This window comes from Phaseolus vulgaris, chromosome 8 (genome assembly GCF_000499845.2).
Source record: "Phaseolus vulgaris cultivar G19833 chromosome 8, P. vulgaris v2.0, whole genome shotgun sequence".
Lineage (NCBI taxonomy): Eukaryota > Viridiplantae > Streptophyta > Magnoliopsida > Fabales > Fabaceae > Phaseolus > Phaseolus vulgaris.
In genome coordinates this window covers 36,384,966-36,401,237 of record NC_023752.2, presented here as the reverse complement: position 1 = coordinate 36,401,237, position 16,272 = coordinate 36,384,966, and the positions used below count along the sequence as shown (strand labels likewise).

Sequence of the window (16,272 nt, the reverse complement as noted above, 5' to 3'; positions counted from 1 at the left end):
CTACCCAATAACTCCTAAAATATTGATATCCCAATCAATAATTTGATTTAGATTACAAATTTTGCTTTCTCTCTAATGTGTTTGGCTAATGGGGTTGTGCCTATACCACCCAGCCCCCATACTCCAATTGCTTGGATACTAGGGTTGTTGGTGAGTATGGACTTCAGTTGCATAGTTTGAACCTTGGTCCTTGTCAGAAAGTGTGATATCATCTTAACCCATCCATGGAAAATAAAACAAAGCAGACCAGGCTCAACATCTAAAATGAATTTTTATTTGCGTAATGGGGTGAAGCCTTTATCAAATAAAAATTACAAAGTAATCCAAATAAGTATTAGGAGACTAGGTTTGATCCCTCCTGCTCTCTCCTAGCCAAGTAACTGTTCAATATGTGCATTCTACTTACACCGTGAAATAACTTATTTTTGTTCTCATTATTTCCAACATGTAAGCTTGATGTCAAATACAAGTTTGAGAAATGATCCTCGGACTAGTTCAAATGAGGGATTTGAATCAACATTGTCTGTTCTCAACAAATGTGGTCGTCCTAGTGGATAATGCAAAGAATATTGGCTAAATGATGATGAATATCGTTCTACCCATGTACATATCCTCATCAATTGCAATGAAGTTAAACCAATACTTGAGTAAGTTAAATATAACACAATTTGTATTGATTATGTTTCAAGATTGTTCTTACAAGTTAACAACAACAACGAAGAGGGTTCAGTGAATATACATAGACATTTTCCAAAATGGTTTAAAAACTACGTAAGTATTATTTAATTTAACAACTAAGTAAGTGTTACTTAATTTAACAATTATGTAACTAACTATTTCATAGGTTTATGATGAGAGGAATGGGGTGATTGACCCAAACATGAAAGCATTAGCTTGGGGACCTAATTCATCTACAACATCGTGGAACATGTACTTCGTTAATGGATACAAGTTCCATACAAAGTCATGGAGTGAAGGCAAGAAAACCACAAATTGTGGGGTGCATGTAAAAGGTGTAACAGAAGGAGGACAAGATGACTTCTTTGGCGTCATCAAACATATTTATGAATTAGAATATCTTGGTTTGAGTAAGAAGATTCCTCTTTTCTTTTGTGATTGGTTTGATCCAACCAAAAATAGAGGCACCAAAGTTCATTCAAAATATAACATCGTGGAAATCAAGATGAATGGAAGATATATTCCATATGATCCCTTCATTCTTCCACAAAAAGTAAGACAAGTTTACTTTGTGCCTTATCTAAAGATATGTAGGAACTTGCGTGGTTGGAGCGTGGCAATCACAACAAAGCCTCGAGGTCATGTTGAAGTTGATAACATACAAGATGATTTACCTTATCAGTTTGATGAAATGCCTAATGTGTTACCAATTACAATAATTGAGGAAGTAGAAGGCTTAGCTGACACATTAATTGTTGAACTTGTCAATGATGATGTTATCGAAACCGTATGTGATGATGATGATGAAGATGAGGTCAATGAATCAAGTCAAGATGATGAAGAACATGATGACAATGATATGGACAATTGGGACTTTGAAAACACTGATGACTAATGTATAATATTTTTTATTATTTGACAACTAATATGAAAATGTACCTAACTTAATTGATGATGTCATTTTTTTTAGGAGAAATGCCGAGGACCAGAGGAAGGGATGGTTCTGTTATCAGACATAACAATGCTAGGCGTGGAGTTCACACATCTATGCATGGTCGTCTTGCAATAGAACTAGGGTCCATCCCTTATTCTGGCCCATCAAACCAATCCCGTTTTCCTCAATCCTTCACGCCCTCTTCCTCCACCCCTTCTTCTTCTTTGACCCCTTCTTCCTCAACCCCCTCCTCTTCCTTTCGTTCTGCAGTGCGGCAGAACAATGTTCCTCCTTCTACCTCCCGTATTATACCAGTCTTGTCACCCGTGGCTCCAATAGTTCAATATTTGTCTACTCCGACACTCTTTCCCACTTGGGGTCCCCCATTACAGTCCACACCTACTCCTTCATCAGTTCATTTCTCTAGTGCTCCATCCGTTCTTGTGACTCCTCAAATTCTAGTTCAGCCCACTTATACATCAGTTCAACCCACTCATACATCAGTTCAGCCCACTCAAGCATCAGTGCAACCCTCCTCTGATACGCCAGTACAACCCATGCCTACTACGCACCATGATATCCCTGATGAAGAACATGATGGTAGTGGGAGAGTCATCATTCGACCAGTGGGTAAAGGGTAAGTTTATGATCACATTGAACTTTATTATGAATTGTTTGCTATACTTCATGTTTAACATTTTGGTTTGCATGTTTTCTAGATGGGCACCTAATCATTGTGCTACTAAGGCAATTGGGCATGCAATTAGGTCACAATTTAGGGGTCCTTACTATCACTATAACGAAACACCAGTGGAAGTCCAACTTAAATGGTGGACTGAATTTAAGGTGATCATAACATAGCATTTTCAATCATTTCGATTTAAGTATTTATTATATTCATCAACTTCTATTTAAATTTGTTGTTCTTTTTATAGACTCGAGTGACTTGGGCCCCTCATGATGAATGGCAAATTAGAAAAGTGTATGAGTCAAAGGTGAGAAAGCGCCTTTCTGATATGCTTGCTAAATCTAGGATGAAAGAGACTAGACCTAACTGGATTAGTGAACAAGCATGGATTGGTCTCTTGGACTATTGGGATTAAAAAAAGTTCAAAGAACAATCAATCCAAAATAAATTGAATAGGTCATCAACTCGTGGTGGGGCATTGCACTCTACTGGTCGTAAATCACACCTCGACATTGCATTGAGCCTAGTAAGTATCTATATTTCGTTGTATAAGCTTAAATTTAGTAAATAATATCTAATGTTGGTAACCTTTTCATTTATTTCAGGAACGAAAATTTGGTCAGCCGGTTGAACCTGATGAATTATTCATGGCCAAACACACTAAGAAGGATGGACTTTGGGTAGATAGTCGTGCCAAACAGACTTACGTAAGTTATTACTCTACTTTTCTATACATGATTTATATTCCTTAGTATTGCCCCACTTACAATTTTCACAATGAACTAGGAAGCCTACCATGAGCGATTGAAAGCCCTCCAATCAGACAACTCTGAAGGATCATCTTCCAACTGCCAACCGATCAATCCAACAACAAAACTTCAATGCTGGAAGGATGTTGCTGGAGGCAAGAATAGAGGTCGATGTTATGGCACTGCAGACTTGGCTTCCAACATTCGCCATGGAGTGTCTTCCCTAACCCAACCTTCAATATTTGCTCCTTCTAGTGATTACTTTTCTCTTAATGAACAAGTGATGCAAGCAAATGAAAGAGTCGATCAAGCAACTCAAAGAGCCGATCAAGCAACTCAAATAGCTGCTCAAGCAAATCAAAAGTGTGCAATGTTAGAGGATAAAATAAAGTTCATGGAGCAAAAATTAATCATGATGATGGAGCGGCAACAAGTTGACACCTCAACATGCACAAGTCAGGTTCACCCTCACTATGCTCGGAACCTTGATGATCAACCCCTGCCTTGAGTTCATCATTTTGTAAGTTTTCTTAAAACATTTCTTAAGTTTGGTTTGTAGTTTCCTTGACAAGAATTTATGCAAAGCAATAGAAAGACATGGAGAGGTTGAGTCAGTTATGTATTACTCACATTGCATGCATGACTCTTTGCATGTTTTTATCTTCTTGGCAGTGTTGTGATGATCATGTTTTTATCTTCTTGGTAGTGTTATGATGTGCATGTTTTTATCTTCTTGGTAATGTTGTGATGAGTGAGTGTGTTCATGCAGTAAAAGTTCGTGATATAAGCAAGGGAAAAAGGATTGCAATTTTGGGTAAGTATCTTATTGGCAGTGTGTTCATGCAGTATCTCTCATTTTTCTTTTTTGGGAAAATATTGCAATTTTGTGAGGTACGTAGATATATATGTTCTCTTCTCATCCTCTGTGAAGACAGACATACTGGGTTGTGACATCTATCTTTGCTTAAAACATTTGGCAAGTGTCATTGCCTTTCAATGTTCAATCACAAACTTCTTCATTTTGGTGTAATTAGATTCACTGTGGAAATCATCCAAAAATTAGAAATGGTATTGTTTTATATTTGGATTATGCATGGATCTGTTTTGTATCCTAAGCATGTTGTGTTGTGGTGTGTTATGATGAACGAATTTGAATTTGTTTGAGCATTATAGATCGAACATGTCCTGCCGCGTAGGACTGAGTGTCGTGTTTATCCCAAAATTTGAAACCCTACGCAGAATATAAGGTCATGGGATCCTGTTTTTATGGCTCCAGATTTTCCCAAAGCACAATCATTGTAGCAGGCATACCTCGAACATGTACCAAATACCCCATTTGAGTGAATCATACATTCCTGAGAGTAAATCGGTAAAACATTGATTTTTTTTGGTTTGCCCCATAAGATTATGTTCATCACTTTTGCATAAGCAGTTACCATAATTTTTAAAGCCTCAGTGCTCATCCTTTCACTCCTTTTTTTACTTTTAAAAGTTTAACAAATTTTACATTTTAATTCTTATATGAAAGACCATCAATTTTAGATTTTATGCATTGTATTTTTAATCTTCTTTAGTCATTATGAATTTAGATAACAGTGAAATGTATGCTATAACTAATTAAACTTAATTCTTATTATCCTTTATAACATCTCATACAAAGACACCAAATAATACAAAAACCTAAAGTCCTTTTTTTTTCCTCATCATATTCAAGAAGTTATAACCATAATTTATTTATTTTTGTCTGTTATCCTGTTATCAAACTTGTTTTTTAGTTTTTAACTTATTAATTATTTTTTTCTTTTTAATGCTATTGCAAAAAAAAAAAAGCAAATTAAAAAATATTAATATTTAATATTTAAAATCCAAACTTTTATTTAAAAGTGGAGTTCAATAGCTGCCAAAAATAGTGCATACAAAAAAAAAATTATGTGTCCACATATCCAAGGTTAAGCCCATTCTAATTTCATTGTCACTTTACCAAGGTCAAGCCCTCGCTTTATTCTAATTTTATTGTCCCACTGTCCAAGGCTAAGTCCACGCTTTATTTTTAATTTTATTGTCCCCTTATCCAAGGCTAAGCCCACGCTAATTTTATTGTCCCCCTAGCTAAGCCTAAGCCCTCACTTTCTGTCCAAGGCTAAGCCCCCGCTTAAGTTAACATTTGTAATTTTTTGTGTTGACAACTTGTAGGCAAAGCCCACACAAGCCAACTTATTGCGACGCCACGCACCTGACAATTTTTTTTGCGACAAGGATATTAGCTTCAAAGTTGTGTGAAGGCAAAGCCCACTTTAATTGCATCTTTGCGTGGGCTTTTTGTAATTAGTGTCCGCCTTTGACCCTTTCTAATAAAAGTTTTTTTTGTAGTGAATAGATGTTCTTTTTAGATTTTAGAATAAGTTTTCTAAAACATATGATATTATTTTTGGATTAGAATTTCTACAATAAAATATCCAAAACAATTTTTAGAATATATGAAATGGTTTTTTAGTATGAGGTTTTTCTAAAACAAGTTTTCCAACAAATCCAACATTTTACTCTATCTCTTTTTTTTTCTTCCTCCTTTCAAAGAGTACACTGAAAAATGAAGTTGTAGTTGAGGTGCAACGGAGAGGAAGAAGAAGAAAAAGACATAGTGACGACATGATGCAATGAGAGTAAGTGATTTAGTCATTTTGCTATTAGTGTGGAATGTAGGAAGCAAAAGCCATTTTTTTCATGTTTAAAAATATTGGTTATCACAACCCACGAAAGACCTTAAGCAAGGAACACAAGAAATTTTGTTGGGTTCCTTATTACTACACCTCCATTTTTTAAAATGTCGATGTTGCTCTTTTTATTTTATAATTCATTCAGCCTCAAAACATTCATTGTTGTCCTCCGTTGGTATCCTTACTTGTGAGTTGTTGCTTTAGACATTGAATTTGGTAGAGTATTGTTGGAAGTAAAGGTTTTGTAGGATTTGAAGTTAATAAATTTTTTTGGTAAGTTTTTTTTCAAAAGTATTTGAGAACCTATGGTGGTAGTATTGGTTTTCGTTATGTAATTCATAAGTCTTCTAGATTGGTTAATCTAGAATAATAATTTCATATTTAGTGAAGTCATAGATCATATAATCTATAAGTAATTTGTAGCATTATGAATTGTACTATTTGAATGATAATGGATTGACTTTTGGATTATACTAGAAGATTTCGAATTGTATAATACACAATTATAATTATGGGTATAAAAATGAGTTCAAACTTGTGAGTCAACCCAACTTATCATGGGTTCAAATTGGGTTAGGTTAATGTGGGTCAAACTAAACCTGATTCACTTGACTCATTGGTTAAATGGCTTCGAGACGAGTTGGAGGCGGATTGGCCTATAACTCATCAACAACAAACCTTTATCATTTTTCATTATTTTTTATTATAATTATTTATTACTTCTAATCATGTAGTGACAGTTTTAACTCTTTTAATATTACAATGTTCTTGAATGGTTTGGATGTTTAATTTATTTGTTTGTGTTAACACTTTTTTTTTTTCTCTTATTATCTTTATAATACCATTTCCTAATTGTGCTTTGAAGGAATTTTGGCTCCATAATCGGGGGATACCTGAAAAACAAAGTAAAAGATAGAAAGAGAAGTAGACACATGATTTATACTGGTTTACCCAACAACGAGGGCTACGTTCAGTCTCCTCAAGCAAACCACTTAAGAGCTTTTCACTAAACGAGGTTTGACACCTCTCTAGGACAAGCCAATGTAGGTACAATTGGCTCCATAAGGGGGCTGGAATGGAGTATGAACTCAATTTGCTTAATAAAAAACACAATCAATCACAAATTATAATAGGCAAGGTGATGGCAAATTCATGGAGCTCTTCTCGGAATCATGATCAATGGGTGCGGAAGCTATGGTTTGATATGTGCAAGATCCTCCTAGGAGTTATGGTGATCTTGAAGGTGCATGATGTGTATGGAAGTAGGGAGGTTCGGCCAGCCCTATGGTAGGTGAGGAAGATGAAAATTAGAGCCTAGAAACTAGGTAGAAGCAAAGCATGGCACAATGTTGGCAGCATAGCTTTACTCTCATTAATCTTGCAAAATACAAGGGATGGCTTCTCCTTTTATAAGCCAAGGAGGCCGTAAATCCTAAGCTAAGAGAAGATGAAATGCTTCTCAAATGAAATGAAAATGAATCCACATGGTAGCACATGGGCACATGGCCGGCCAAGTAAGCAAGCTTCTAGAATGTGCACAAAATCTAGGGTAAATCATGTGTAAGACAAGTTTATGCTTTCTAACACTACACTAATTACTAAGGCACCCCTAATGGGCCTCCATGTAACATGTACAAGGTCTTCTCCCTCCCAAACCGTAGCTTGATCCATTTGGGCGTGAAAGTGCTTAGCCATGGACGGTCTAGGCTTCCTCCTAGACGCTCCTTATGTAGCCTCCCCTCATCATGAGCTAGACGCTCCTATCTTGAGTCTAGACGCTCATCACATGGTTCTAGACGGTCTAGTCTTGGGTCTTGGCTTCCATGGTGAGGTGAGCTTGGCCATCTTCCATCACAAGGGATAGAGAGAAGTATGCACAAAGTTTTATACTGGTTCACCTCAAACACTAGGGCTACGACTAGTCCCCTTAAGCAACTCATTTAAGAGTCTTTACTAACTTGAATATTCTCCACCTTTCCAAGTAGCAAGTATTAAACATCTCTCCAGGAAAACAGTCTTGATCTCCCTCTGAGACCAAGACCTCTCAACAAGTGAGAAACACTCACAAATAGAGAGAAACTCTTAAAGCTCATAGGGTTATCTTCACACAGTGAAGGATTTATAATATAAGGATCATTCCTCAAACAATAAGTGCTTTAAACAACAGATATTCAAAATTATCTCAGGAAGAATATAAACATTAAGAATAGGAATAGGTATTTTTTCTTCTTCACCTTTAATGTCTTTATATTGTCTTCAGATTGTGACGGTTGAAACTGTTAGAAAAGATGGCTTTAAACTAGAGCTACATCCAGTCTTCTCAGAAACCCTGAGGATATCCACTAAGCAACCACACATTGATCACTTACACCACAACCAAGAGAATGACCTTGAACACCTCAAGAAACACACTCTCCTTGGCCAACACTAAGATTGCTGATCTTGAACACCTCAAGAACACACAGCCAATCTCAGCAACACACACAAAACGAATTGTTCAGCAGTTTACAAAGATTACACTTGTTATAGATGGAAATTTGAAATCAATACAAGTAGAATCCCTATTCAGCACTTTGATCAATCTCTCAACTCTTTAGCAATCTCAGAATACTTTTTAAAAACTCTTCTTAGATCAAAACTATGTTTTTAAGATTCTTAATATATCAAAATTGTTTTTCAAAGAATATAGTTTGTTATCAAATCTTAACAAACTCTTAATTGCATTTAAAATAGATTGGTCAAAACATTTAATGATTGGAGCGTATTCAGTTAAAGCATTTAAAGCTCAGTCAAAGAAAACAGTTTTTCTGTTATGGTTTTAAAACAAACAATCGATTGTTTCCTCGAATCAATCGGTTGTTTTGTTACTTAACAAAAACACCATTCAAAAACAGTTTTCAAACTTTCTCAAAACACCTAAGTGTAAACAATCGGTTGTTTCAACTTAGTTTGAAAATCATTTTGCTTTGATAAAATTGAGATGCTAATTGCTTTGAGATTTAATCTAAGTGTTGATCACAACATTGAACTACCCTAGAACAAGGCTAAAACCAGCACAACAGCAACAAGCAAAGCAGAGGCTTCATCATCCTTCAAAGGATTTGGATTCTTCAAAACATTGAACACCACTTGGTTGAACAATCTCCCCCTATTTGATGAAGACAAATCCCTGATGCTTGTGTTGTTCTTTGATTAAATCTGAGGCAATTCCTGCAATAGAACTTTGAGCAATACATAAAACTTCTTATATTTTGTTAGCATACAGATAAACAATTAAAACTTAAAACATTCAATATCAGAACCAAATAATCATCACTCAAACTGTTTTTAACAAAAAGAAAAACAGAAACTTAAAATAAATTGGAAACACAACATATATCTCCCCCTATTTGTCTTCACAAATAGACAAAGATAAGAGATAAAATAAAACATTGTTCCAATTACATCAGAATAAACCAGCAACAGCATAAGGAAAGAAATTTAGAACCAGAAAAGAGAACAACCAAAAACAATCGATTGTTTCGATGGCCAATCGGTTGTTTTTCTCTCAATCTTCTTCATCAGCAAACTGAAGGTCAAAGATTTGATTCTGGACAACTTCAATCTGTTCGTCCAGAGTCATAAACCTTGCATCCATGTTGTCAAACCTCGTATCTATCCTCTAAAAGTTGCTAACACATAGATCATGAAGGCTCCTTTGATTTTCAGCAAAGGTATCTAGCCTATTCACCATGAGTATTTCAAAAGGAGACATGGTTTGCATTCTTTCTCCTTGATGTTCAGTATCAGCACTAGGTCCGACATCTTGAAAATCTTCAGCTGGATCTTCATGTTGAACATCCATGTCAGCAGGTTCATCTTGTTCAAGGTGAGCAGCACCACTTGATGATGCACCATGATCACCATCCTTACTTAACCATTTTCCACCTATTTTTGTGAAGCCCATCTTGCTGAGTGATCCATTGTTCAACTCTTGAGTTGACTTCACCAGCTCAGAAGTTTCATCTTCAAGATTAACTTCAAAATAGTGTAGAAACTTAGATATTAAAACAGCATAGGGATAGTGGTAATCGCCTAACCTCATGGCTTTTTGCATATGTTCCTTGATTATGTGAATCCAATTGATCTTCACTTTTCTTGGTGATGAAGAAGATGTAAACCAGATCTTCTTCAGTCAACATTGAGTGATTACTCCCCCTTGGAGTTAGGATCCAAGTTACAATGAGAGCAAGCAACCTCTCATCAATCTTCAAGCCTCCAACCGAGCAAGTGCTAACTTGAGATTGTTTTTTCTTCAAGCAACTTTTGTAGAACTGGATTTTGTTGAAATCTTCTACCACACCAAGGTTTCCTTTGTTGATTCTTAATCCAGAAAACTTAAGCCCAGCTACAGCACCCCAAACCTCATGGGTTATCTCCATCTCCACACCTTTCACATGAGAGACCAAGTTGTTTCCCTCAAACTTCAAGTTGGTGTAGAAGACCCTCACCAAATCTGGATAAATGTTCCCTTTGAGCTCCAGAAACTTTCTGAGTGACTGGTCTTTGAGAAGCTTCCTCACATTGTCAAGTTTTTTACTCTTCAGCCAGTCAAAGCACACAACCTTGGGGTTGTTTAGTTTCTTGACACTTGTTTCATATCTATACTTCTCAATGAGTTCGGTGTCACCAGAAAACCAGCTTTCAAGCCTTCCTCCAGACCTTACAGCTCTGGTTTTTACCCTTTTAGAGGTGGGAGGGGTTGATTCCATGACAGCTGAGATGAAAACTCACTTCACAGAAATTTGCAAGAGATGGTACAAGAGATTTTGCAAGAGATGTTGCAATTGGTTGTTCTTGATGAAAGAAATTTGCACCTGATTTTATAGTAGAAAGAGGTGGAGGCACATTTGGAGGACGCCCATGGAGGTCAAAGTCCACCTCAAAGGATTACAAGAAGCATGTTCAAAGCTTTGGGAGCTAGAGGACATTTATTTTCTCTTTTTGTAGTTTCTTTAGTTGAAGGTGCTTAGAGGGAAACTTTAGAAACCTCTTTTGTTATAGCATCTTTTAGGCTTTAGTTAGGAGCTTTAGGGGGGTGTGTTAGTAGATAGGTGTAGAAGTAGAATAGGAGGTGCCAAAGTGAAGGAAGGAGTCACACCTTCCTCATGGCTTGAAATAGGCGCCGGTTTTAGCTAGCTTTGGGAGGGAAATTTGAATTGTTTTAGCTTGCATTTTCAGCACCTTAGGCTATAAATAGAGGTGCTCTCTTTGTAAAATTCAGATTGGAATTAATCTAAGAAAACTCTACTCAAATTTTGAGTGACCTTTGGAGAGCTTTTGGAGCCTTCTTCTCTAGTCTTATCTTGATGGATCATTGGAGTCCTCAAGTGGCGGCATCACTCTCATCTAGGAGCATTCCACACTTCTAGTGGCGAGATCATCCAACATTCTTCCATCTTCATGAGCACTCTCTTCTCCTTCCTTTCTTCTTTTTCAATTGTTCATGTTGCCTTGTGTTCTTGAATTGTTTTTGGTTCGGTTTTTCCATTTTCCAGCACCTATGTTCTGTTTTTGTTTTTAATTTCTATTTTGTTCGGTTCATATGTTTTCTTGCTTAATTCTGTTCGGTCATTCCAAGTTTTAATCTCTTTGTTGATTCAATTTGACAATATTTGGTTCATCCAAATGAGTTTGGGATTTGGTACTAGTAATTGGTGAGTTCTTGTCTTAGAACCATGATCCAACTCTAAGAAAAGTGCCTCTATATTTTCCAGCTCAAGGTGATTCCTAAAAATGTCAAGAATCTTGTTCTATGTGGCTATTGGAATCACATCAGAGGTATTGTGAGAAGTTGGCCAAAACAAGAGAAAAACAAAAATGGCAACTTCACACAATTAAAATTTCTCCAAATGTTCACACTAACTCCTTTGCTTTGTTTCAAGATTCCCATAGATTGATATTTGATCCGGGAGGACACACCTTGATGAAGCAAGAGGCTGCTATCCGAGATCAAGTCTGCAAATCTGAGGATAGATCTTCTCAAGAAGGAGGAGATGATGGACACCATCCAGCCACAACCATTTCCCTTAGCAACAAAAGCATTGGATTTGAGGACAAATCCTTTTCAAGAGGGAGGGGATGATGGAAGAGGGCCAAGCACAACCTCACAAGAAAGACAAGAGCCAAGACATAAGCATCCAAAGCCAAACCAAGAGTGTCTAGGCCAATGGAGGAAGCGTCTAGGCCATGGGAGGAGCGTCTAAAGCCAATGGAGGAAGCGTCTAGGCCAATGGAGGAAGCGTCTAGACCAATGTGAATCCAAGAAAGATTTGTGTAAGATACATGGACGGCCCATTAAGGGTAGCATGGTATTAATTGTGGTGTAAATAGCACACATGGGTTCATAAGGACTTAACCTAGATTTGTTAAGATTTGGTGCGTTTTCTAGAAGGAATCTTTAGGCTAGGGCCGGCCATGTGCCTTTAGTCTTTGGATGTAATTTGCATTTCATTTTGGTAGCATTAGGGTTGCATTATGGTCCTCCTTAGCCTATAAAAGGAGGAGCCTACACCTTGTATTTTCAAGTTTATTGTGAGTAAAGTTATGCTGCCAATTTGTGCTCAACTTTGCTTCTCCCTAGAATCCTAGGCTCTAAACTTCAATTCCTTCATCTTTTCCCTAGAGCTGGCCGAACCACTCAATACCCACACTTATCATGCACCTACAAGATCAACACCACTCTTAGGAGGATCTTGCTCACTCTCATTCATTGCTTCCGCCCCATACTCTACATTGATTCAAGAAGAACTTCATGAAAATGCCATCAAGCTGTGCACCAAGTTACTCCTTGCATGGGTAACTTAGTCGAATAGCTTGAAGAGTAGAAGTGACGCTCAAGTGGAGAGGGATCCAGATGGTGACACGTGTACAGTTGGATGTGAGCCACGTGTCCAGAGGTGTAACCGTTAGGAGAGAGAAACGCTCAGGTATATAAGGAACTCGTAACAGACTTTTGAGGTACGTTTTTCAGAACACTTTAGTACGCTTTGAGAACACTTGCTAGTACACTGAGATTCACTGCGCACGGTTCCTTGAGTTGAGATATGCTCTCTTAGTATTTGGTGATTCCGTCACTGACTTGAGCGTCGGAGCGCGATCGGCCGCAGCGGCGCCACTCTGTGTTCTTCGGGTTCTTGCGAGGAATTGAGGCTTGAAGGACAGAGGCTAACGTGGTGCGAAGCTGATCGAGAGGAGCATCCTTTGACGTGGCAAGACTCTTGCACTCAGGTCAACCGGCAAGATCATAACAAAACAAGGCTCATCACCTCACCAAACGTGGTGAAAACTATAATGTTGATCCGTTCAAAAATAAAAATTATCGGCTCACTTCGGTACTTTCCTTCCTTCTCTTGTTTATCTATTCATAACTCTAATTTCAAGCAACATTTGTTAGAGAAATGTGAGAATATTTTTCAAAATCCTTCTAAAGGTTTACACCTTATAATAAGTTTTTCACGCTTTGATCCTACACATTATCTACAAGCATTACATGTAACTAGAACCATTCCACCCAAACTCTGAAAATCAATGAACCAAGTTAACTTTGTTGAACATTGGCTTTGATGTCTCCAAATCTATGTGGATTGCTTGAAGACTTTGATGATGGGTTTCAGGGTGTGTTTTGGGTAGTTTGAATTTGAAATCCACTCATAGAATTGATCACAGGTTATTTGATTTTAATCCTTTTGAAAAAAATGTGTTTTCAAAGAGAAGCAGGAAAACAACTAGTTGTTTTATCGTTTCAACCGGTTGTTTTACAATTAGTGTTTTAGAAATTGGTTTGACTTTGGTTGACTTTGCTGTCAAACTAATTCAACCGGTTGTTTCGATAAAACAACTGATTGTTTTTTGAAAATCCTTAACAGAATTCAGTTTAACTGATTCAATCTGTTTTGTCTGTTTTAAAATTGATTTGGCTTTTGCATTAAATGTTTTAACAACTGATTGGAGTATAAATAAGTGGTTATATGCTCTTGGTTATTAAGGATTCAATTAACACTTTCCAAATCAGTTTTTCCAAGATTGCTTCAAGCTTTGGCTATTTTTCTAAGTGTGTAATAAGATTGCGTCTTGTATTCTGAACTTTGATCTTTTGATTTACCCAGGTGTATTCTATTCCCTTCTTTCTTGATAATTGTATTTTTGTACTGGTGTTGCCAAAAAGTGTTGTGTGTTCTTGAGGGGATCAAGATCAACATTCTTGGTGTGGTTTTTGCCAAGGAGTGGTGTGTGTTCTTGAGGGGTTCAAGATCAACACTCTTGGTGTGTGTAGCTTGTAATCTAGGGTTGATCACAACTTGTTGGAAAACATAGTCAAAACTTTGGAAGAAGAGTTGAACAATTCAAAAACAAATTTTGAAAATTTGGAAATGATTCACAAAAACTCTTCTTGCAAGTGTGATTCTAGCTTTTGTGAAAATTGTGAATCACTTGAAAAGAAAGTCCATTACCTTTTAAAAACTGTGGACAAGTTTTTCAAAGGCCAATCCAATCTAGAATCTGTTCTTGATTCTCAAAAATGTGTTTTTGGCAAGGCTGGGTTGGGATTTAATCCAAACAGTAAGAACAAATTTGTTTCAAAACCCTTTTCAAGTTTCTTTGAAAAATAACCTGTTGTTTTTTCGAAACAACCGGTAAAAATTTGCCATTAATGCATGAAAAAGGGCCACACTATTAGATTCTGCAAAGTAAGGAGGTTTTCTGTTCCCAAAGGTATTTTGAAATAGGTTCCTAAAGTTTTTAAGGTTCCTAAGCTTCCTACTAACATCATTGGACCCACATTCATAAGGGGACCAAATCTTGCTTCTTAATCTTTTCTTGTAGATATCCTTGGCAACCAAGAATCACTTTTGGGCTTGAACAATGACTGCTAAAGGGAAGAATATCAAGAGCAAAGTGAATCTTTGTACCTACACTTTTCAATTGTATATGTCTTGCAGGGTTCCTTGAATGTCAAGAGACATCTTTGGCACATGCATGTTGGTTGGTCAAAAGAGAAACTTCAAGAATAAAGAGAGTATGCGTGTTTTCATTTCTCAATTTATGTAAGAATGCCTTGTGACCATATGGACATCTCAAAGTCTTCTTTGGGTGAATCTATTGGGGTTCTCTGTGCAAAGGTATGAACAAATTGCATATTGCATTTTTCATCAATTTAAAACTTATTTTTTTTGTTAAGAAAAAATGTTCTCTTGCTGTCACAATAAAACAACCGATTGTTTTTTCAAAACAACCGATTGTTTTTTCAAAACAACCGATTGTTTTTTCAAAACAACCGATTGTTTTTCCTCTGACACCTTTGTATAATGCTGCCAAGTTTGCTTATGCTTGATTAAACTTATTTCTCTATTTTAAAATATTGCTTTTGGAAAAATATACATTGAGTGTTCCTCATAATCTAATAATAAAAGATTATATCCATTAGTTTTCTTGAAAGTTCTATATCATTTTCTATTTTTGAAATGTCAACATTGGTTGTACTGTTGGACTACTGTATTATCATTCTGATTTATGCTTTGTACAACCCTTCTGATTGTTTATTTGTGAGAAAAAATAGGGGGAGAAGTTTATGCTTGATTTCGTTGTATAAATAGCTTTAAAACTGATGCATTATGTTGTTGCTTCTCTGTACTTGAAAGCACTTGAACACATAACTTTTTCTGGTTTTTCTGCTCATGTTGTATATGCAGAAAACTGGTTTGTGTGTGTCTTGTTATCTTGCTTCTATACTTGCTTTGTATATGCATAAATTCAGTGTTGCAGGACCTTTCAAGTACAGGTGCTATGTTGAAGACTAATCAAAGTGATGCTTATTATTATTGTTCAAGAGCATACACCTTACTCAAATTCTTGACTAGTCAAAATTCATGACCTATGTAAAGTAAGTTGTATATGTTCATCCTATGCTTTTGGCTTCATAAGACCAAATGAACTTCTAAACATGTTGAAGTAAAACAAAGGTATGGATGTATTTCATTATGCATTTTCCATCACTTTGAAAGATGATTTGCTTTGAAAAACATTTTCTTGTTGTCTCTGAAATGTTAGAATTAATGGCTTAAACAAGAGGGGGGAGGTGAATTGTTTATCAAAGATTTTTGCAAAGATTGAATAAGAATGAAGTTTTAACACAATTCACAGATTAAGCAATCAAGGAAAGCAATCAAAAAATGATTAAGAAACTGTTTGCAGAATTTCAATCGGTTGAAAACTTCGTTTTAACCGGTTGTTTATAGCAGCAGCAAAAGCAGAATAAAAATAAAGATTTTATAAGGAGTGAGAGAGAGAGAGAGAGATTTACCCAGTCATCTTTTTACTGGTTCACTCAACCTTTAGCTACATCCAGTTCTTAGAACAACCACTGGGTTCCACTAGTAATCACTCATAGATTACAATTTACACAACCACAAAGAGGTGATCTTGAAACCACAAGAACTATTCACCCTCTTTGCAAGCACACACCTCTAG

The 16,272-nt window shown here is 36.5% G+C and overlaps 1 protein-coding gene across 2 annotated transcripts; it reads left to right on the top strand.

The window, feature by feature from the left end:
- Window positions 1–1,289: 1,289 nt before the first annotated feature.
- Window positions 1,290–4,139, top strand: LOC137827076 (uncharacterized). 2 transcript variants are annotated; one of them, XM_068633284.1, is made up of 7 exons: window positions 1,290–1,574; window positions 1,649–2,249; window positions 2,332–2,458; window positions 2,548–2,826; window positions 2,906–3,007; window positions 3,087–3,569; window positions 3,819–4,139. In XM_068633284.1, exons 2-4 carry the CDS (start codon window positions 1,654–1,656, stop codon window positions 2,713–2,715), a joined length of 891 nt encoding a protein of 296 aa, XP_068489385.1. In that variant the 5' UTR covers window positions 1,290–1,574; window positions 1,649–1,653; the 3' UTR covers window positions 2,716–2,826; window positions 2,906–3,007; window positions 3,087–3,569; window positions 3,819–4,139. The 2 variants fall into 2 exon arrangements, with proteins under 2 accessions (XP_068489385.1, XP_068489386.1); XM_068633285.1 differs by lacking the exon at window positions 3,819–4,139 and having other exon boundaries at window positions 3,091–3,323.
- Window positions 4,140–16,272: the final 12,133 nt, after the last annotated feature.